The following is a 23,967-nucleotide window of genomic DNA, read 5'->3' on the forward strand; positions in this document are numbered from 1 at the left end:
ATAACTTTGTTATGATTTCTCTGCAAAGTACTTATTACATTCATCTGTTACTAATCAAATATTCAGGTCCATGGATCCAGTTTGCTTTTTAATCCATTGAATGTCTTCATTCAAGACATGAGGGAAAGCTTAGTTTTCAGATTTCTAATACCTAACTTTCTAGCTTACTGATACTACACAGTTGTGTCAAGGATGAAAGAATCCTTATTTCTTCATTTGAGCCAGATGCTTATACTAATGGTAAAGAAAAGATTTTTAAAATATGCCAAATAATTGGGTTATACGCAGAAAGAAATATTTAGTACCAGGAGAAGTACAATGGATTGCAAAATACTAGATTTGAAAAGATCATCCTAAAACAAGCAAATTTTACATTTTGGTTACACTAGTCAGACATAATAATGAGTAATAATAATGCCAAAATTTTAATCTTACTTCAAATACAATGGGGTGCCCATTCTGTGAGTTTTCCTGGAGAGGCAAGTTTGTTTTGCAATTAATTATTTGCCTGCTTTCACACCTACAGCATTGAATGTCCTATGGTTTTGATCCTAGCAAATTTCTAGGGCAGCCTGCCTTCCCTGAGTCATAGAATGTGGCTTCTAACTGGGCATAAGTGCCAGAACTATTCTTCCAGAAGGGCTTCATAGGACAAAAGGAACAGTTAACACTCTCTCTCCCTCCCTCCCTCCCTCCCCCCCTCTCTCTCTGTATGTGTGTACATGCCCATTTTTAAATGAACCTTTTTATTTGTTCCTTGCTCCATAAAAAGGGTGTGAAAGTTCTTTTGGTTGGGTTGAGTAGATTTTATTAAATACTGCCATGATGCTAATGATATATTGTGCCTGACAAGACAAGATAGTGGCTGGGCTAGGCAGATAGGTAGATAGGTTTGGCTTCTGAACAACCCCAAATGTTAATTCATGTGCACCTGTTTAGTAGATGTATCTGAAGCAAACTGAATATTCAGTGAGAGAATAGCATCTGGAATAAAGCCTTTCTCAGTGTGAAGAGGAAAATAGCCTTTTCTTTCTTTCCATTTTCTTGTTAATGCTGTTGATTAAAAGACTATATATAGTTCCCTATATATGACTAAATATTTCAGAGGAACACAGTAAAATACAGAGATTTTTTTTATTATTCAGATAAAATCTGTTATTCAGTCCTGTTATTCTCTCCCTTCTCTGCAAGGATGTGTGTTCCCTTGTTTATGCCCTATGGCAGAGTATTCAGTATTTTCAATTTTGTAAATCCTCCTCCATGTGATCTAGGACAACACGGTTCTTTAAATATGAAAGACAGAGGCTGAAGCAGCCAGGCTAGTTTTGCTTTAAATTGGATGCCTGCAGTCTAAGTGAATAGTGGATGTCCAGTAATGAAATGTCACAGTTATTTTGAATCAAATGTTCTCTTAGTAAATAGGCAGCTTGCTGGCTAAATAGAATACTAACAAACCGATAATTTGGTACACTCTTAACTGAATAAGATTAGACTAGATTTAAAGCTTTAAAGTAGTAAAAATAGCATTTGTTACACTCACAGTATTCATTAATTTAAAACAAAAAATTACTGTGTTATAATTAGTGCTCTATTATCCTTCATCAGAAAGAGAAATTCTCTCTCTCTCTCTCTCTCTCTCTCTCTCTCTCTCTCTCTCTCTCTCTCTCTCTCTCTCTCTCTCTCCAGGTGTATGTGTGTGTGTGTCTCTGTGTGGGAGAAGAGATTGGGGGAGGGAGACTGAGGAAAAGAATTACCAGTGAATATTATGCCAACCCTATTATAGAACCTAGAATTAATTGAGTAATGTTATCTTCTTAAGAGTCTAAATTTTCATTCTAAACCCAGAACAGGTTTCCTAGACTTTGTGATCATACAGAAAAAATATCAAAACTATTTTTGCATCCCAGAATTTGTACAAGTCAAAGCACAAGGGTTTTCTTCTTGATTGCAATTGAACAGTGGTTCCCACCATCATTAATTTTGGGAAATTGTTTAAGTTTCTTTTCTTCTTATCCAACTTATTCTCTTGTATATAATCCACCACTTCTCCTTGTGGTAGACTAAGAAATTTAAGAATTTTAATCCATTTATTCCTTTTCTTTCTTTCACACACCAAACCAAGTGTGACCCAACTGATTATTGACCAACTAGTATTTTATTCATAATCGGCTAACTATATACTATATTTTATAATAGAGACTATTGAATTGGATACTATCAGAGAACAGTTTGATCCCTGAACAGGCAGCATTCAGATTTTAACATTCAACAATGGACCAAAGCATAAATTAACATCACCTAGCCAAGACACACTCCAGTTAATCAAAAACTGTATGTTGCTTTTATAAATTAAAGGGCAGAGTTTGATTCACTTCCATGTGACAGACTCTGGAAGAAATTAGCTGTTGCATTGATTGAATGCTGTCTCTTTTAATTATAACAACATTGCACCAGATGTTACTACACAACTGAAGACTAATCACAAAAGAAATTCAACTGAATACCAAAAAGACATTAAACAAGGAACTTTTCTTGCCCCATTTCTTTTCAATGTTTATATCAGTGATAACATTGAAATTTTTTGCTAATCCAGAATTCTCTCATCCACTGTCCCATCTCCATTTTTATTTATGGATGATTTAGGTATTCTATCTATAACTCATCTGAGTACACATAGATTATTTAACCCTCTATTATCTTACTTCTCTAGAGATTTTGTTTGTGCACATGTGTTCCTTTGAGTCAGTGTTGATCCTGGCAACTGCATAAACAAGTCCCTGCAGTTTTCTTGGCAAGATTTTGAAGATGGTTTGGTTTTACCTCCTTCCTAGAGCAGAGAGTGAGTGACTGATCCAAGGTCACTCAGCTTGCTTTTATGTTTAAACTGGCTCTAGAGAATACTAAAATAAAGGTTTTAGTATTCCCAAGAAAGTGCTTATGTTGCCAGTTATTTGGAAGGTCAGTGGGAGACTTTTTCTCTAGGTTAAAACCACTAAATACTTAAGGGATTACTTTCAAACTTCCATCCATTGCACCAGCAAATGAGTGATCTTAAAATAAGACTTTTAAAATATCCCTAGAGATTGGTAAATATACAGTCCAACCTTGTAGCATCTCTGTCCAAACAGCAGTTAAATTATTTAGTGCTAAAATTCTAGCTGTAATGCTATACGGTGTTTAATTGTACATCTTCAAAAACACTTCAAGTCATTCAGTCAAAACTCCTGAAAGCTATGCAGGTAGTCCTTGATTTACTCTGGTAATTGGGACATTTACTAACCAATGTGATTGTAAAGTGCAATGTTTGGCAGTCCCAATTGTCATTTTTAAGCAACAACTGCATGGGTTGTTAAGCAAGGATCTCATATGATCCAACTTCCTGCCATATTTCCATTGACTTTGCTTGTAGAAAGCCAGAAATTGTGATCATGTGATCATGGCTCACTGCAGCATTGTAATCATCAACCAGGTGCCAAGAACCAGATTACAGTCATTGGGAAGGGGGATGCTGCAGCACCTGGAATTCCCAGGACCAGTTGTAACTACCACTTATTCAACACCTGTTGTAAGTTTGAAAAGTTGCCGAAGGAGTGGTCATTAAACAAGGATCACCAAATGTTACTTTTACTTAATGCCCTTATTTGGCTGCATTTCTTTGGGGTTTGTCTTGATAGGTTCTGGTTGAAACAAATTATCTGCAGTACTTCCTTGGTCTACCTGCTCTAGTTAGGGAGGTTTATCTCCTTCCTAAGGAAACAAATCAATCATGACTGGTTATATGGCAGCGTTTCTATTATGGCGATATCAAGGCTATACATGGTCTTGATAAACTTTGGCCAAGACATTCAAACTAAACATAACCAGGGTTTCTCCAGCATGAGGATGGATAATCCATGGATTGGGTTTCCTGAAGTCCCTTCTACCCAATAGACTAAGTCTGAGAGTTAGCCATGCCTCCCGCTGGCTGTGCTGCCCCAGTTCCGACTTAGTTTTATACCCAGCAGGATGTGTTGGTTCCCTCTCAGATCGTATCAGGTTTTTCAATCCGTGTATTATCCTTCCTATTTCTGGAGTATTTAGAGTTTGTCCTACCTATTTCTTTTATTCTGTCCTTTTACAAATCCCCATCTTTCTCCCCCCTTTTGCTTTCTGAGCTATTGAGCTCATGAGGCACTTCTCGCATAGCCAGCTGAGCTGTGGCTCCGCCGATCGCTGTATCTGATCGACAGATCTCCGCTGAGCCCCTCAATTGCAGCTGGTCAGCTGGGCTTTGGCCCGAAGATCACTGGCTTCCCCGGCCCGCCGCACAATCTGCGGCCGCCATTTTGGGGCCGGTAGCCGGCCGTTTACTTCAAGGGTTTTTTTCTGTGTTTACAAGCAGTTTTCCTCCTGCTGAATCTTCCCTGGGATTCTCCTGGCCGATTTGAGTCACGGAAGCTGCGATTACCCGTTAATCGGCTGGGCTCTGGCCCGCAGGTTACCGGACTCCCTGGCTTGCCACGTGGCTAGCAGCTGCCATTTTGGATAGATCATGCAACCCTTTTTCAAGGGTTTTTTACTCAGGATATTTTATCCAAACAATTTATAGCAATCAGGGGGAGAAACTGTGGAGGAAAATATAATTCATCATTGTTTTTTACAGCGATTTCAAAATTTAGCGTGCCTTCAGTCTACCTTGTAGTTGCCTCACACATGGACAACTGCCATTTTGAGCAGCAATCTGTTTGTGCTGCTGGCGCCCTGTGGCCTTCCCATTATTAATCCAGCCACATCCATTTGACATTGCCTCTGGCAATATTTTTGGCGCCTTGGAAGTTTCAACACTTCCTCGCTTGAAATTGTTGTTCTGCAATAACTACTCCAAAGGATTGCTGGCCTTCCACAACACACTGTGATTCACAGTAGCATTATCAGGAGTTTCACACTGGTTTTACCAGTTTTCAACAGTCATTTAATCAGGGCATACACTGTGGTTCACAGTAGCCTTATCAGGAGCTCACACTGGTTTTGCCAGTTTTTCCGCAGTCCTCAAATCAGGCCTTACACTGTGGTTCACAGTAGCATTCTCAGGAGCTCATACTGATTTTACCAGTTTTTTCAGCAGTCTCCAATCAGGCCTCTGCTCCTATTCTCATTGAGATTCATTCTCAGTCCTATACTGAAGGATCTCCATCGTAATGGCAGAAGATAAACAGCCCCAGTTTTGTCCTGTCTCCTACCAGCTCCCCAAGTAAAAAGAAATGTAAATCCTCCAAATTGGAGGCAGCAGGGAAGCTGAGAGCAAGGGCCAAAACATTGGCTAGCAAAGCTCCATCCAAAGCGGCTGAAAAGGAAGCCACCAGGAGATTTGGCCCTAGAGAGGCAATTCTCAAAGGCCCAGAGGGAGACTCCAAGGGAGATTCCCCCAACTCCCACTACCACGTCTGAAGGCGCCCTGTTTGGACCAAAACTAACAATGACTGTTCAGGTCCACAGATCATTTTCCCTGGACATGGAGGCCCAGCAGAGGCCCAGCAGTCCTATGATTCCAGATCCAAGTGTCAACTGGGTGGCCCCACCACCCAGTACTCAACCAGGACCCTCTGCCACATTCACACCCACTGCCGCTGGTCTCTGTCCCGAGGTTCCTCAAGCAGTCTGACCAGAGCAGCTTCAATCAATGCTCACTCAGGTCTTGGCACAGAGTATTGCCTCCTTATAGAGATCCAAGCCTTTATCCTCCACTCAGTCACACTCTGAGCCTCCGGAATATGCCTGCTCCATTGCCTGAGTATTCATCTCAGGACAGAGAGTCATATTCGGATCCTGAGGAAACACCGGATCCGCCATTGTCTGAGGATGAGGAAACACATCAGGAACCCTCTCCCTTCATGGGATTATTTGATCCCACATTATTCAGGTCCATTATAGCTAAGGCCTCCGCAGCATCTAAGATTGCGCCCGAGCAAGAACCACAACCCACCCCTTCCACCAGTCATACACCAGATCCACTGTTTTCTGAGTCGACCGTGACCCCAAAACATATACCATGTCCCCCGTTTTTCATTAATATGGTAAAGAAACAATGGGCTAGTCTTAGTGCCCCCCTTGTTTCAGGGGCCACCGATAAAAAACTATTCAATGTGGCTCCATCACTGTCGGATTTACTAGAGGTCCCTGCAGTAGACACATCCTTAATCCTATCTTCTCCCCCTCCACCATACCAGGTGATATGGCAGAGGCCTTGAGGCCGGAGGAACGAAAATCGGAGTTTTCTTTGCGCAGGTCACATCAGGCATCCGGATGGGCAGTGAAGGCTTCCACTTCTTTTCCAGGTCTTCTGTTATTTGGCTTCGAGAGTTCAGACATGATTCCCCAGGAACAGGTACGGACCCACCAACCTTGGGTAAGTTGCTTGTGACGGCAGAATACACGGCAGATGCCACACTTCACACAGCCAGATTTTTGGCCAAGGCAATTGCCGCAAATGTATTAACTTGCAGGCTGCTCTGGCTGAAACAATGGCAGGTGGACTTAAGTCCAAATAGCGTCTGGCCACCGCACCTTACACTGGGGGTCATCTGTTTGGGGAAGCTCTCGATCCCTACTTGGTGGAAAAGCGGGACAAGAAGAGGGTGTTAGTACACCAGGCCAGGTGGGCGGACAGGAAAGCTAGCCCTATTATCGAAAACAAACTTTTCGCAATACATCGGGGACGGAGTGGTCTCAACCACCCCGCTCTTTCCCCCCCAGAGTCGAGCGTCAATCGAACCAGTTTGGACTCAAGTCCAGGCAGAAAGTCCAATCAAAACAGCCCTTTCAAGGCACGGAGAGCATCCCTTTAGGAGGAATAAATGACTCCAGGGAGGGACCCCCCCATAAATGGCAGGCTTTCCCTCTTTATTCACAGCTGGGAAACCACCACCACAGATGTTTGGGTTCTATCCACCATATAAAACCGTCTGTCATTGGAGTTCCTATCGAGACCACCAGATCAGTTCATCCAGTGCCCAACTTCCTTAAACCCAACCAAGAGGAACCTCATGAATGAGGCTATAAATCATCTCTTGGAAATAAAGGCCGTGGAACCAGTCCCGGCCAACAGATAGGGAAAGTTTTTACTCCATCCGCTTTGTAGTGCCGAAGGCCTCGGGAGGATAGAGAGCCATTCTTGATCTAAAGAGGCTAAATACTTCCCTACTGTACAAAAAATTCAAGATGCAAACTCTACAATCCATCCTGGCCAGCATCAGGAGGGATGACTTCCTGACGTCTATCGACCTCACGGAAGTGTACCAATCCTTCTCAAACATCACAGATTTCTTAGATTCTGTTACAAATCCTGTTATTATCAATACAGAGCTCTGTCATTTGGCCTATCATCCGCTCCGAGGATGTTCACAAAGATCTTGACGGTTCTAGCCACCCATCTGAGGCTGGTTCCAATATGGATCCAGTGCTACCTGGACGACATTCTCATACAGTCTTTGTCAGTTCAGACAGCAAGGGTGGATGTAGCCTGAAGTCTCTCTGCTGGTGGACTTCCCAAACGATAGCCGGAGGTGCACATTTCAAGGAACCGGCACGACTCACTCTCACCACCGATGCCAGCCTCTTTGGCTAGGGAGCTCATCTCCAATCCCAGTTGGCTCAGGGATGGTGGTCCCGACAAGGCCTGAAGCACTACATAAACTGGTGGAGCTCAGAGCCATACATCTAGCATTACGGCACTTCGGACACAAGGTGAAGGGGAAGCATGTTCTGGTCCTCGCAGAAAACATAGCAGCAAAAGCCCACATGAACCGGCAGGGAGGCATCTGGTCCCAGTCACTCATGGCAAAGGCCAGGCTACTATGCTCCTGGGCAGAGACCAACCTCTCCTCCATCAAGGCGGCTCACATTTCGGGAGAGACATGCAGGCGGATGCCTTGAGCAGAGCAACAATAGACCACTCGGAGTGGTGTCTGCTTCCAGCTCTATTCGCAGAGATAGCAGAGAAGTTCAGCCGCCCAGCTCTGGACCTATTCGCGTCTCCGGAGAATTCACAACTCCCACGGTTCTTCTCCCATTTCCCGTCTCCAGGGGCGGAAGGAGTGGACGCATTTCGCAGTCCTTGGCCCAGGGATCTACTGTATGCCTTTCCCCCTCTTCCTCTAATGCCGGTGGTCATACGCAAAATATTGCAGGAGAGGGCAGAGGTCATCCTCATTGCTCCACACTGGCCGTGGCATCCGTAGTTTGCTGACTTCGTGAGCCTTTCCATCTTGTCCCTGTGGAGGATCCCTCCAGATCGCATTGCGCTCAGCCAGGGAGATCTTCAACACCCGGACCCGCAATTGGCTCCAGCTAACCTCCTGGCACTTGAGCGGCAATGCCTGACTCAGGAGTCTTACCCACCGAGGGTGGTCACCATGATCCAGGCCTCCAGACGCCCGTCTACCAACAGAATTTATGACTCTACTTGGAGGAACTTTTCTGCCTGGTGTACCAGGAATAAAATTGACATGTCATCTGTCACTGTTCCAAATATTTTGGAATACTTGCTGGAGGGGCTTGACAAAGGTCTGTCACCGAATACCATCAAAAGACAAGTAGCAGCTCTGGCTACGGTGCTGGCATGTGACTATTCTTCCTCTCTAGCACATCACCCAATGATTTGCTCCTTCATTAAGAGGATGACCAACACAAAACCACCCACAGTCCATAGATACCCCTTGTGGGATCTTTCAATGTGTTTTACATGCTCTTACCACGCCGCCGTTCGAGCCATTTAAGTCTTGTGAATTGAGTTTTTTGTCAATGAAAGTAGCCTTTTTGGTGGCAGTAACATCAGCCGGACACATTTCCGAGTTGGCAACACTCTCTGTTAGGGAGGATCTATGCATTTTTCGTGAGGACTGTGTAATCCTTAGACTGGACCCAACATTCATTCCTAAGGTAAACTCCTTGTTCCATAGATCACAAGAACTCATACTACCGAGTTTTTGTCCTCGTCCAACTCACAACCTGGAGCACCAGTGGCACACCTTGGATGTGCACAGAGCGTTAAGACCCTACATCAAGTGGCCCTCTACCTTCCACAAATCGGAGACGCTTTTCATTTCCTTCCAGCCCTCTTCCATGGGGCAGAAGATCTCATCGACCACCATTGGTAGGTGGATCAAGGCCTGTATAGCCAAGGCTTACCAATCCCAGTCCTTGTCCATTCCTCACCGTATCACTGCTCATTCCACCTGCAGTGCAGCAACCTCAGCGGCTTGGGCGACTCAAGCGCCCATTGGCGAGATTTGTAGGGCGGCGACTTGATCGTCTCCCTCCCCATTTATTAGGCATTACAAAATTGATAAATTTGCCTCCGCTGATGCCATCTTTGGCCGGAGGGTGCTACAACATGTGGTGTAGTCCTGAGGGACACATGCCCTGACTATCCCCCCCCCCAATAGGGACAGTGTAGGCTTTGGTATGTCCCAATCCATGGATTATCCATCCTCGTGCTGGAGAAGGGGTGTTGTCTTACCTGAACACCTTTTCTCAGCATGATGATAGATAATCCACTCCCACCCCTTTGGTGATTGTCAGGTCCTGTGTCAGGGGTAAGGGAACCAACGCATCGGACTTTGTCTGCTGCTTCGCCTTCGTCGGAACTGGGGCAGCACGGCCCAGCAGGAGGCATGGCTAACTCTCAGACTTAGTCTATTGGGTAGAAGGGAATTTAGGAAACCCAATCCGTGGATTATCCATCATCATGCTGAGAAAAGGCGTTCAGGTAAGATAACGCCCCTTCCCATCTCCATTATAGTGCAATTTCTCCCTATTCCTAGATTATCTCTAGATAGCAGAGACTAAAATTCAAATCAAGTAGAGATTTGAGTTTAGTCCTTCCATATCTAAACTATACCATCAATTCCTACACATAAACACTCAAACAAAAAAGTTCTGTAATTTTGTATGTTAACTTCTCAAACCCTAATATTTCATGCTGTATATTTTCATTTTTCAAGCTGGCTTAGGAAAAGGCCACTTGTGATCAGTGTAAAAAAAAATAAAAATCAAAAGGTCCCAAACTCTGTGTAGGAATCTGAAACCGGAACAGGATAGGCTCATTTTGGTTTAGGACTTTTCAGTATTTCTCACCTTACTTTACACCTGTCTTGAGAATATCTTTCTCTTGAACAAAACAATAGATCTGGATCAGTAGGAAGAAACTATTGCATTGTGGGACTCTGAGTTACAGCTACATGAACTCTTGTCTTAATATTTTCCCATCTCAGATCACATAGAAAATTAACCGAAGAGAAATGTGTACTCAGCCATGCTTAAGTTGGTTGGTTTTATCATAAAAAAATGGTCTTCCTATAATTTCTTAAATTTCCTGAAATTTGTGATTAATTAATTGTAAGTAATCTCTTAGAACAGCGGTTCTCAACCTGTGGGTCGCGACCCCATTTGGGGTCGATCGACCATTTCACGGGGGTCGCCAAACAACGCGATCCGCCATTTTTTTCTTCAGCTGGCACAGGGGGCGGCGCAGGGGGCGGCGCCGCGCATGTGTGCCGTGCAGGGGGCGGCACCACGCATGCGCGCCGCCTCCTTATGACCGGCGTCGCCGGTATAAAAAGATTGAGAACCACTGTCTTAGAAATACAAGGAAAATTCCTGTGTTGAAAACTCCTTCATATTTCCAAATAAGTGAGGAATTGTTACAGTTCAGCACAAATCTAAATCCATGCAGGAAAAGAAAGAAGGATCTCTTGTTTTATTGTTTGGATTTTGTGTATATGTTGTCATTCACAGTTCAGTGCCCTCCCTCTATAATGGGTAATACTTTTTTGCTCCAAAAATACTGAAGGACTCAGATTTGAAAGCAAGAGGAGGAGGAGAAGGAGGTAGCTTTTCTTTTTCTTTTTACCCCCCATTTTAACATGTTCTCACCAGCGTACTTCTCAGCAAGTGATGATGACAGCATGTTAAAATTGAATGGTGTGACTTCTCAGCACATTTCTGAATGAATCATCCTTCAATTTAAGTTAAATAGATGTTTGTCTGGAAGAGCTGCTACCACAATCTTGTTTATGATAGGGCCTGCGCTGTCTCCCCTGATGTGCAATGTGAGTCAGGCATGAATGTGAAAAATTTGAATTATCACCTTAAATGCTGATTTTTCTTTTTCTGTTCTTTAGTTGCTGGCCTCTTGAATGTTTTTTTTTTTAATTCCTTGAAGGAATAGAACATTTTCTATATTTAAATAGATCTGAAAGCAGTCTGCAACCATGTAACTGTATTTTATAATTTTATTTACTGCATAATCATCTACAGCAGGGGGGAAAAAACCCTTCAAAGCCCACACAATTGCTGCAGTACTAAAAAATGGGTTTCTAGGTAATCCTGCTCAGTGGTACTATAGCACAAAATGGGTTCTACTAATTTCCAATAAAACCGAAACAAATACAGTTTTGACAAGAACATCGTGGCAAAAAGTTCCAGTGTAAAAATGCCATTACCCTCCAGTGCTTTTGATTCTAGAAATTCTAGAAATTTTAGAATTCAAATTATCTCAAATCTGGGACCCAAAATTTTAAAGCACGGAGAAATCATTTTGTTTATTTACCTATTTTATTTGTTAAATTGTATTCTATCTTTCGGAACCGGAAAATTTCCCCAAGATAACTTACAACCCATTAAATACTGATTAATTAAATAAAAAATACAGGAAAACTATTATTAAAATACACTATATAAACAGAAGAGGTCTTAGCAGATGGTTATGTAGACCTTAGTCAGCTTTGATTAACTCAAAATCTAAGCACGGTCAACTGTAGTTAGTCCCTGAATAGTGGAATCACCTAGGAATTTAGGGGTTAGTGGCTAGATTGGAAAGTTTAAAAAACATACTGGGAGAAGGTAATGAAAAACCATTTATATAGCATTGCCAAGAAAAATATAAATACGCATATACATTTGAAATATTATTATTAAAGAACTGATAGAGACATTTTTAGAAGTTTACATTTTAACATTTGATCCAGTAGTCTCACATGAATATTTAATATAGTAGAAGCCATGGCAGGACAATGGCTGACAGAATATTTTTGGAAAATAAAGTGTTTTGAAAACTATAGTATGTGCTGAGTTTAACAGGTGACTGAACCTGTCAAATTGCTATCACATAGCATGCATTTCCCATGTCACCATTCAGACTGATTTTTCATATGATATCACTAGATGCATTTATGCATTATCTTGCTGTTTGTTTCCATAGAAACTGATGTAGGAGGGGGGAAAGGGTAGCAGGAAGGACAAAGGGGAATTATCAATTAAAGTTGCACAATAAATGTGGACCCTAAATTATTAGACATTTCCTGATAGTTTTTATACACAGTTATAGTTTGACTTCTAAAAGAAAAAAAGGAAGGAAGGAAGGAAGGAAGGAAGGAAGGAAGGAAGGAAGGAAGGAAGGAAGGAAGGAAGGAGCAATTTTTTATCTGAAGTATACCTAGAGGATTCCTGTGTGACCTTCAAAATAGATGCTCATATACTACTGTATCAAGATAGTTCTTGATTGTTAGAAACATTATTCCTAACTTGATGGATGAAAGCAGGTCAGAATGCAGCTCAGGGCTGATCAAAATCTAATAAGACCATAATCAAATTCTAGGCTGCAGGACTGTCAAATTCTACAAGCCTGAAGCAGCTGGTATAAAGATTTTGGAACCACTGAATATAATCTTTAAAACCGCCCAAAACTCTAGAAGTCTGGAGGTGCAAAAAATCCCAAAGTTCAATGGACAAAAGAAGAGAGGCTACAGATCAATATATTTAATGACTATATTGGGTAATAGATTGTCAAGCAATAATGACTATATTGGGTAATAGATTGTCAAGCAATATGTCAGCAAGCATTTAGAAAAGAACGCTGCAGTTTCACGGAACTAGCATAGGTTTTGTTAAGGATGACCTCACAGGTGGTTCTTGTTTTTTTCTCATGTAATCGAAATGGCTAAAGAAAGTATTCAGAAATTTCATGGTCTCTGCCCAGATGCTCTGATTTAAAACTAACCTTAATTAGCTGTTAACATATTCTAGATCTAGTTTCAGCCTTTAGTTTAGTTTAGATTTGTCACAAACACATTTTTTTATCACAGTATAACAGCCAAGGATTTTGTCGTGTGTGTATATGTACACATGTGCATGTGTGCACGCATGGGAAGATGGCGAGGAAAAATGGTTTAAGTCATCTACAAGTACTATAAATGTCATAACCATGTTAAGACGGGGCAAAAAAACCCATTGGCTTTCATAAGCTGGAAAAAATATCACTCTGGCAAGGAATACAGATATTCTGTATTTAGAACTGCAGTATTGTTAGGAGTTATTATAAAGTACTATTGCAAAAGAATCTTCATGCCCAGTTGTGAAATCCCATATATATAAAACAAACTTATTAAAAAAACTGGGATTAAGATGATGGATACATTGGTTTGATGTCTAAATTATGCAAATGGCTCTGCAATGAGATTTGTTTATAATTCATTACACCACTATTAAAATGTATGCTTCCGCTCATTGTGTCATACCTCATAATGTTACTCTGAAGCGGTGTTTCTCAACCTTGGCAACTTTAAAATATGTGTATTTCGTCTCCCAGAATTCTAGAGCCAGCATGGGTGTTCTGAGTATTGAAGTCCAGACATCTTCAAGTTACTAAAATTGAGAAACACTGCTGTAGAATTTCACACATCCAGCCATACTTTATGCCACTGCAATACTTTTAAACTTTTAAACAATGTAGTGACAAAATAGTTTTTGTTTGCTGTCATTGAATCACCATATTTTGTTTCAAATCAAGATATTTCTGAAGGGATTCTTTAAATCAGTTGTCCACCTTGTCAACTTTAGGATTCTCCATCCTGGGGAAGTCCAGACATCTTAAATTTGCCAAGATTAAGAAACACTTCTCTAAATTAAAACTGGTGGAGTTGTACTTGAAGCATTATCAGTACTATATATTAAGATGGCTGTGACTATTTCTAGGGTTGTGCAAATGCTCTTTAATGAGTTGCCAGTGGATGTTTTCATTTGTGTTCTCATATATGTCAAAAAATATTTTTATAATCAAATCTGAAACTTTGCAAATCCTTAATTGGTGAATACCATCACTGAGAAATTACTTTGTTAAAAAATTGCCTTGCTTTTGGGTTCCCAAAGAAGTAAATCATTATTTTTAGTTTTAAAAGCATTTGCTATTTTCTCTGTTGTCTTTTTCATTGATTTTTAGATTTAAGTTAGTGATATCCTCAAAGCAGAAACTCTTTCCTGGCTTTAGTAGTCAGACACTTGGACATGTAAACTAATATAGCCGTGGGCTTAACATCACATCACATTTTGGAGTAATTCAAAAACACCATTCATCTCCTGTTTATGATTGTGAGAAGAAGCCACAGTTCATTATACATGAACTTGGGGAACAATAACTTCACATTCCAGAAAAAAATAGTATTTGAAATCATAGCATTAGCAATTATGGGAATCTATTATAGTGGAAATATCATCCTAGGTCAAAGCAGTGGGAAGTGTGAAATGGTGGCTAATGGTGATGGTCAGAGCTGGGCCTTTACACAATGTGACTGAAGTATAATATTTAATATAATTGAACCTGATCATTTGTGACTTGAGTGAGGACATTTTGTTGACTTGTTTGATGATCCCTTTGTTTGTTTTCTTGGCTGTCTACAGTATTTTCAGGAGTTTTATTCAAAACAGCAACAAACCACATGATTTTCTTGATTTGTTAGGGATATAAGTTGTTATTACAAAAGAATCTGGATTACAAACTATATATTAAAAGGATTTACTTTTTCTGATATTTTGACAGGGACCCTTTCGCATGACTCCTGATTTTGCTGCTTCTCCTGCAGTTGGGTATATTCCTCTAAGCCAGAAACCTGAAGCAGTGGTACATGCTATGAAGGTATGTATATATATTTGTGAATGCAATAAGCCATATTTTCTGGCACAAAGGATAGTTTCTTCAAAAGACATTGATATCCTTTGCCTGATTTATGCCACTTAGTGTCCTCTGGATTGTTGGAACCTGAAGGACATCAGTATGGAAGAAACTGCTGAAATGTAGAGTGGGGAAATGTAACAGTATTCCATCTCTTTAAAGTTTGACCCTGAAATGTTCTGTCATTCGTATTATAAATAACGGCAATACTGTGCAATAGGATATGACAGCAAAAGAAGCAAAAGTGCTATTACAGAGTTTTGTATTTCTAACAAATGAGATATAAGGAAAGATTTTTGAAGTGGTAATAAAACTTGGCAGACTTTCTCAAATTGGATAACCAGCAGCTGTTAATTAAACCATCTCAATTTGGTTGGTTCATTCATTCTCCAAGAGCAGTCACTAATCGGTCGGTTGCCAGTGTGTCATTTCTGACTCTGAGCTTTGACTGTCCACACAGCTGAGTATATGGAAGATATATGGAGGCCGAATGAATTAATGGCACAGTCTGCACCCACATGGATCAACACTTAATTATTTTCTTTTCATTAAAGATCTAGTTTTATTTGTCAATAAATCCCTCTTGTTTTCCTTGTATCCTGCCTCATCAAAAAAGGAAAGCAACAGATTGAATTAGTTTAAGCCATGCAAACAACGATCTTAATTCAGTTAAGTTAGTGAGTTATAGAGTTTTAAAGTAGGTTACACTAAGTAAGCGAATGACCCAGTTTTGTAATTGAGGATTTAAAAATAAGCAGGAAAAAGGAAATACAGTACTAGTCTAATTCTAAGCAATCAACATGCAATTATATCATGGAAAAATGACATGTACTTTTGGAAAGTATATTTTACACACTTCGTTATGTGGATTTGAATCAAAATTGATTGCAATGTTATCCCCATTTTGAAATCCAAGAAAAATCATACTAGATTTTGCAACCAGAATGTATGTATTTATCATAGAATTTATATCTTGCCCAATTTAATAAATTCTGGGGTACTCACATAAAATTATAAAAACAAAGTATCCTATGATCAATTCAATAACAAAACTAAAAATGTTTTTAAAAGAGCTCTTTAAACTCCAAATGTTCCCCAGAGGAGCATGATCTTCAGTCAAACATGTGAATGGGGAACTATCTAAATGTCAGATGATAACTAGTAGGTGTTACCAACAAAAATTCCTGGCTCTGATTTCCTACCTGTCTAATATCCCAAAGAAAAGGAATCTGTAGCATCCTCTCCTGGTCTGATTACACAAGATGATGTAGTGCTATTGTGGAAGATACTTGTTATGGCAAGAAAGTCTAGTTTGCCTCTGTATATATAATATTTTTAGGTCTTTCACTTTTTCGAAAGCAAAGCATGTTTTCCATTGTCTTGTAGGAGGTTCTCTACTTTCTACTTCCAATATATGTTATAGTATTCATCTTCAAGACATATTCCAAGGCCTGGAAGAAATTGTGGGTGATTCTGTGAACTAATGCTTTTTAGAGAAATATTTCTGATCATTGATAAGTAAATATAAGCAATATATTTACAATGACAAGTTAGAACAGGGATGTCAAACTGCCGGCCCATGGGCTGGTTTCATCATAACAAAGCCGCGCCCACCCCATTGCTGGCAATGCAAAAAGAGTTGTGATACGTCATGACACATCACGTGATGAGTTTGACACCCATGAGTTAGAATAACAAAATGGGAATTTTATCAGAAATGGACCCTCAGCAGAGCCTGGGTCTTAGGACAGGACTGTCAACCTACTAGACATAAAAGTTTTATCTTCCATCATTCTCTGAGCTGAAGAAGACCAAGGGGACTTTTTTTTTTTGCTTGGTATCATTTTACTTTAGCACATTTCTTTTCCATATCTTTATTATTTGTGTGGGCATTTAGTTATTTTATTTATATAGCCACTGTCTCAGGTAGGCACCTCCTAAAATAAAATCCACAAGAGAGAGAAACAAATAGAGCATAAGTATTAAAGTAAGTACAAGTATTAAGAAGTAGAAATTCACATTTTCAGTAGATCCTGGGATACTATACCTCAGGGCATAGGAAGATTAGCAAAGTAGCCTTTTCTTGAATACACATGTTACTGCTACTATCATTTACAAAATCATACTAAATGTCCTCCTAGCCTGCCATGCTTTTTCTAATAGTGATTGATTAAATCACTATTAGAAAAAGTAGAACACAAGGAAAAACTATATTGTACCTTACTATTTGTCTTCAACATCTAGTAAATAGGTGTTTAATAGAAAGGTTTTAACTTAGACAAAAAGACAACTGGAGCTGAATTATACAAGATGGAATTTGAGACACTGCAGTATGTACAAACGATGAACATGTGGTTGCTAAAATGTATAAATTTTATTGAAATTTGAAGTGGAAGAATTTAAAGAATACATGATAAAATGGGCCAAGAAGTTCAGTCATATTATATATATAGACCAATAGAAGAAGATATAGCAGAAAGGACTGATTTTTACTTTATGTTATAACTTAAAAGAGAATTTTTACAAAATGATGTATTGTTGGTGCATGACATGAGAAAAATTATCAAGTATTTATAAAGACACTTAAATTTATGTTGGAAATGTGAAAAATATGAAGGGTCATTTTATCACACATGGTAGGTTTGTAAAAAAAGCTAAAAGATTCTAGGTCCAAATGCATATAGTGATATAAAGAATTGTAAAGATTAACATTCAGCTGAAAAAAGATTTTTTTGGGTTGTGAGTTATGGACAATATGCACAAATATGGAAATACCTACAAGAGAGGCATGGTTAGTGAAAATGACAGAATTTGCAGAAATGGTTGCTTGTAATCCTAAGTATGTTTGACTGGGAACCCTTTATGGCTTTTTTTATTGAAAATGGAAAAAATGATTTATGGATTTGATGATTAGAAAGGGTAAATATGGCATAAAGGGAATGATGATGTAACCCTCAAGATGAAAAATAGATGATAAATGTATTTGTAACTGCTATAAAGAAGATCAGAAGACGTTTCTTTTTCCTTTTCCTCTTCTTTACATATATTTTTCTTTACTCTTTTTCTCAAATTTGTATAATTTTTACTATTTTGTAAAATTCTTCAATAAAATTAATTTTGAAACTCTATTGAATGGGCTTATAATACAGTAATAGGATTGGTATAACAAAAATCTTAGAAACGTGCTCCTTAAATGTAGTACCCAGCTTGTTTCCGCTGGCAAGAACAAGCACTTGGCAGGTTTTCTTTCATCGGACATCCATCTCATGCAATCCCGTTTGTATATATTACTATGGGAACTTAAGGAATAATCAGACTTCAGGAGAAATTGATGAATATTATATCTCTCCTTTCCTTCATGGCAGTATAGTTAGTATCTAAGCCAGTCAAAGAGTATGAGGTTGTAAAAGTTTCCATTCAAAAGTGATTAGAATCCTCTCTGAGAAAATGATTTGTGTGTGAAAAGATAGAAAACTCCTTTTTTCTCCCAAGCTTAGAACTATCTACATTGGCCTTTTCCAAACTTCTTTCCAGATGTTTTGAAGCTAACTGAAAACTGTGGATATTCTGATCCCAATACAAATGAGTTGCCAGTTGAAGAAGGCTGTGCTGTACTGACTGATGGCAGCTCTCCTGGGTTCACAAATGTTTCCTGAGAAAAGAATGTAATGAATGTATGGGTTTTACTACCAAGCCTTAGCTTTTCCATGAATGGGCCCCACACTTAGTATTTTCCAAATCTTTATATAGCGATGAAGAACTTTATTCATTTTAAATAATTTTCAGCAGGAGCAATATAGGAACTGATCTCCCTAATTCATTATCACCGCATCTTGAAATCTTGTGTGTTGTATTGTTTTTTTCAGTGTTGGGAGATACATAATGTCTTAATTGTATCAGTAGAATGCAGTAAAATGTGCTTGATGTGTACATGTTTATCTAATGATAAATATCAATTATATACTTTCCTGGATCTCCTACCTTGCCAATCATTAATTTAGAACTACATGGCATGTAGATGAAAGACTTTCATAATATTTTATTGGAGCATTGTAATCTTTTCAGTCTTTACCCCTTCGCTTTCTCTCTCTCTCTCTCTCTCTCTCTCTCTGTATGTTCTGAGATTTTGCTCTGTTTAGGCTGTAATGAATCATAATGTGACATATTTTATAATTTCATCTCCATTGTGCTTGTCTGTAGGTCCTTGAAGTCCATGAGAATTTGGACAGGCAGATACAAGAAAACTATGAAGAAGACCTGAGTGAAAAGGAGAAAGCAATTGTTCGTGAAATGTGCAATGTAATGAATCCATTTTCACAGTCTTTCATGTGTTAGCTATTCACTTCTAGTTGTGGTGTTGATGTTGTTCAATATCTTGTAGGATCTGTTCTGTCTGTGCAAACTTATTTAATTGTTGTCTTCACAATCTGAAGAAAAAACAGGTTACAAAGCAAGTGACAATGAAGTCCTAGGTATATCTAATCAAGGAATCCCTGCAAAAAACACATTTTCAGGGTCTTCCAGAAAAAGGTGGAGGCCAATCTTCTCTCTGAGGGAAAGATGTTCCAAAAGGAGGGGACCATCACGGAGAAGGTCTTTTTATTCATCCTACAAAATGTATCTTCCTAACAGATGAGACTCTTAGCACATCTTGCCTTGCTGCTCTAGTGGGCTGGGTAATTGGGGAGAGGCAGTCCTTCGGATAACTGGGGGCCGAGCAATGTAGGGCTTTCAAGGTGATAACCCAGTATTTTGAATTGCATCTGGAAACATAAGTAACCAAAGCAGCTCTTATAAAAGAAGTGATACATGCTCAAATCTTGATTTGTGTAGAACTGTGCTGTATTTTGAATCAACTAAGGCTTCCAGATAATTTTCAAGAGCTGCCCTATGTAAAGTGTGTTGCAGTAGTCCAAACAGGAGGTTGTTAGGTCATGAGTGACTGTGAGGAGCTCCAGGAATTGATTAAATGGCACACAACTTGCAATTGTGCAAGGCCCTCCTGGCCTTGACTGCCACTTGTCCCTCAAGCAAGAGTTACGAGTCCAGAAGAACCCCCAGATTACACAATGGGTCTGTCTGGGTCAATGCAACCCTATCCATGACCAACAATAGTCATTCTCCAAGAACCAAGTTGCCCTGAAACCCAAAGCCACACCATCTTGCCAGGGTTCAGTTTTAGTCTGTTGCTCCTTATCTAAATCTCAAGAGTTTTCAGGTGCTGCAAAAGGGCAGTTGCAGCAACCCTTAACAAAAATGTACAACTATCATTAGTATATTGATGATATCTCACTCCATGGTGATGGATGATCTCATCCAGCAATTTCATGTAGATGTTAAACAGGAGCTGAGAAAGCACCTATACCTGTGGAAAACTAGGGGCCGAGAATCGGATCTCTCCTTCCCAATCAAAAACTGACTGAAAACAGCCTCGGAGTAAGGAAGCATAAACAAATAATCAGAAAAAGAAAAAGGTGAAAGATGAAAGAGAGTACAGTAGAAAGAGAGTAAAAATCAGTAGCATAAGAAAAGAAGAGAATTTAAAGACATAGAGGAAGAAACATCAATGCTTATTTAGCCCTGCTCTTGTACGACCCTGTCCAAACCATCTGTCTCCATCTCCCAAAAAATGTGTTAAGGTACTAAACAAAAACTATGAAACAAGACCATGATACTAATCACACAAAGTACCAGTAAACAGGTACTGTAACAAATTCTGAGAGAATACACTTTGAAGCAGAGAAAAAGTCTCCTGCTGTATTCTTTGGGGGTGGAGTGCAGTCTCCACTTTTCATTACTTTCTGTAAAAGTAATGGCTTACACCCATGTAGACTGGGTAACAGTTTCAAAATGGGACAAGCCCTGATTCATCCAATGTTTGCCCATACTGTTTTGTCATTTTTTCTGTGCTTCTGCTTTGTTTCCTAGCACCCAAATAGGTAGCATCAGTAGACATTGTGGTGTTGATGTGAATGTGGATATGGATGGGTGCTTTGTTTGGCTATTCTAATTAATGTTTGGGAGAGCCTATATCACACATCTCACTCTGTAAAACCGGGGATGAAGAGAAAAGACAACAGGCCAACTCCTTGTCTCTTTGGACTTTCCCCACATTTCTGCAATGTACCTTCCTCCCATTCTTGAGACAGGAGGAAGGCCCATCCTTTGGGAAATTGCTGTACCTCAGAATCAAGACTGGCAAGTAGTGGTGGGATTCAAATATGTAAACAACCAGTTCTCTGTGTGAATGCCGCCTCTGGAAGTCCATTCTGGGCCTGGGCAACAAAAAATTAGCTACCGGTTCTGCTGAAGTGGTGCGAACCAGCTGAATCCCATCACTGCTGGCAAGGTAACTGTCCCTTACAATGATGGGGGTAGAGATTCTTGCCAAAGCCAGGAAGACAGATACATTTTAGTTGCCAGGCAAAGCTGTTTTCTTTAACAGCCAGAACAGCAGCAGCCATCGATGCAGGAGACTTGTGGCCTCTTCTCTACACAACATGAATTGTTAGAACAGAGGTGGTTTTCTTCTCTTTTGCAATGATAAGTACCCCATTCCTAGCTTTCAACTGCTTCAACAGCAGAGTGGCCTTAAGATGAAGGCTCCCTTGTGAAGAAATGCCATTTGAAAATGATAAATAGCCCATTTTGGAGCCAGAAGCGTGTATAGATGAACCTAAATGCAGTGTGTATATATATATAGAGAGAATCCACTCATACCCTGCTTATTTTAGACTATCTATACAAGGAGATATGCATAGGTTTGATACTTTTACTGAAAGGGTGCATACCTCAGTGTTCCCATCCAGAGTGGATGAGGGTGTGTGGGTGTTTTACAAGTAGTCTTCAACTTACAATCATTTGTTTAGCAACCATTCAAAGTTACAACAGTGCTGAAAAGAGCGACTTATAACCGGTCTTCACACTTTCAACCATTGCAGCCTCCTTGTGGTCTCATGATCATGATTTGGGCAATTAGAAACTGTTGTGCATTATAATGGTTTAGTGCACTGTGGTTGTGTGATCGCCCTTTACAAATTTCCCAGCTGGCAGGTCAATGGGGAAGTCAGCAAAGAAGGTAGCAAGTTGCCAGTTTCATGTCTTGCTTAATGACCAAATGGCAAAAAAGCTGGTCAGTGACATTTGCCTCACTTAATGACTGTAAAGTTTAACAATAAATTTTCTGGTCTCTATTGTGGTTGTATTCCAAGGAGTACTTTTATGGCAAGAGTCTTCAAACTTGGCCCTTTTATGACTTGTGGACTTCAACGGCCAGAATTCCTCAGCTAGCATGCCTGGCTGAGGAATTCTGGGAGATGAAGTCCACAAATCATAAAAGGGCCAAGTTTGAAGACTCCTGTTCTATGGGATAAAATTTTGCTTGTAAAATGTAAAAGTGGGTCTTTTTCTATTCAGAAAAGGGCAAAGAAGTGTGTTTTAAAATACAAATACACCTTTTTTTAAGTGATGGGTATAATTTCAGACCGAACCCCCCCCCCCCAATGCAACTTGTTCCTAGGTGAAGTTCGTAGGATTGTACAATCTGCTCAGTACTGTGACTCTTGATTTGGAAATAAGTCCCATTGTGTCCAACCCTGAGGAAGTTTGGGTAAGATTTAATGTATAAGTTATTTTGATTGTACCCATTCTCATTAACTACTGTATTGTGAGTGTGCTTTTGAGAAAATTCAAATGGCGTAAGCACACAATGCTGGTGATCACCCATAGAAACCATTATTCTTGAGAACCATCTTGTCCTACTGGAATTAAAGAAAACAAGACACTGTTGATAGGGAAATGAATAATACTTGTAGGATGTAAATACTGTAACTTTGTAGATTGTCAGTATCAAGGCAAAGAACCACGAGCTAAAACAATGCACACAAAACCATGCTTTTCTTTACATATGCTGTGTAAAAAATGCTGTTTATTCCTTGCCTCAGAGAGCAAAATATATTCAAAGACAGTCCCCCAAAAGTTCTTTGGGAGCCCTCCGTTAAACCAATGTAGATTTCAAGAGCAGTGCACTGTATTAGCTCTTGCAAGTATTGTATTTAATCCCTTAAGGATATGAAGAACTGCAGAATACTTTACTTACACAACCACCAAAACTATCATTTCAAATGGATGGAATGTGCCACACCTTAACAAGTTTCCTTTGCTCAACTTCTTTAAAACAAGTATATTATTTGAAAGTTCTAATGACAAACTATTTGGCAGGAATGCTGCTGGCATTTCCTTGTTTATTGTTGTCTTTTGGAATTGATTTAGAGAGCATAGGAATATTTTCTAGCCAGGTGTGTCTGGAGCCTAGGGATGTTTAAAATTCCCATATGTGAGCTTTGAACCACATGGCTCCCAACCTGTGTTTCAGGACAACTGCTGGTTTATGAGGATACTGTACAAACACCCAAATAAGATAATCCAAATGCAAAATTTAAGGGAGGAGTACAAAAATAATCATGCATGCATACCATGGAAATGGTTTCCTAACTACTAGCTTCTGGGAGGACCTCCAAAGCTTTTGATGATACTGTACTTGCCCTGTTTTAGGTTGAACACATGCTTGGAGTTGGATTGTGAACTGTTTTACTTTCAAGTTTGCAAATGTTTACAGGCTTTGGCAGGCAGAGCCCTGGAATATGCAAATGCTTGCACACACTAGTAATGCTAAATAGGAAAGTTTTATCTGTGACAGTTCAAGGCAGTACATGTTAAATGTAGCCCAAGAGCAGTCCAAAAGTTAGTGCATCAAAGAAAGGTAGTCAGCCAAGCCTGATTGGGAGTTTCAGATAGCAATGGGATCCAGAGACATGAAAGCTTGGTGCTGAGAATGGAATGTTTCCTAATTGAACAGGCGGTTGCTGGCTGTTGCATTGGCATACCCTGATGCGGATGAGGCTCAGTTAAAGCCCTTACCTCTTTTGCCTTTCAAGGAACCAACCAAAGTTAAGGGGGGTTACTTCTTGAGGAGTCAGGATTTG

At 39.8% G+C, this 23,967-nt stretch overlaps 1 protein-coding gene across 2 annotated transcripts in view; it reads left to right on the top strand.

The window, feature by feature from the left end:
* CCDC85C (coiled-coil domain containing 85C) overlaps window positions 1-23,967 on the top strand; it is a 193,745-nt gene that overhangs the window by 162,894 nt on the left and 6,884 nt on the right. For both annotated transcript variants that reach the window (XM_039339720.1, XM_039339719.1), the window contains 2 exons: window positions 14,852-14,947; window positions 19,184-19,282. In XM_039339720.1, the coding sequence (XP_039195654.1) occupies window positions 14,852-14,947; window positions 19,184-19,282 (195 nt within the window). The remainder of the gene's footprint in view (window positions 1-14,851; window positions 14,948-19,183; window positions 19,283-23,967) is intronic.

The sequence above is a fragment of the Crotalus tigris genome, unplaced genomic scaffold (assembly GCF_016545835.1).
Source record: "Crotalus tigris isolate CLP2741 ecotype Arizona unplaced genomic scaffold, ASM1654583v1 scf7180000017737.1785205, whole genome shotgun sequence".
Lineage (NCBI taxonomy): Eukaryota > Metazoa > Chordata > Lepidosauria > Squamata > Viperidae > Crotalus > Crotalus tigris.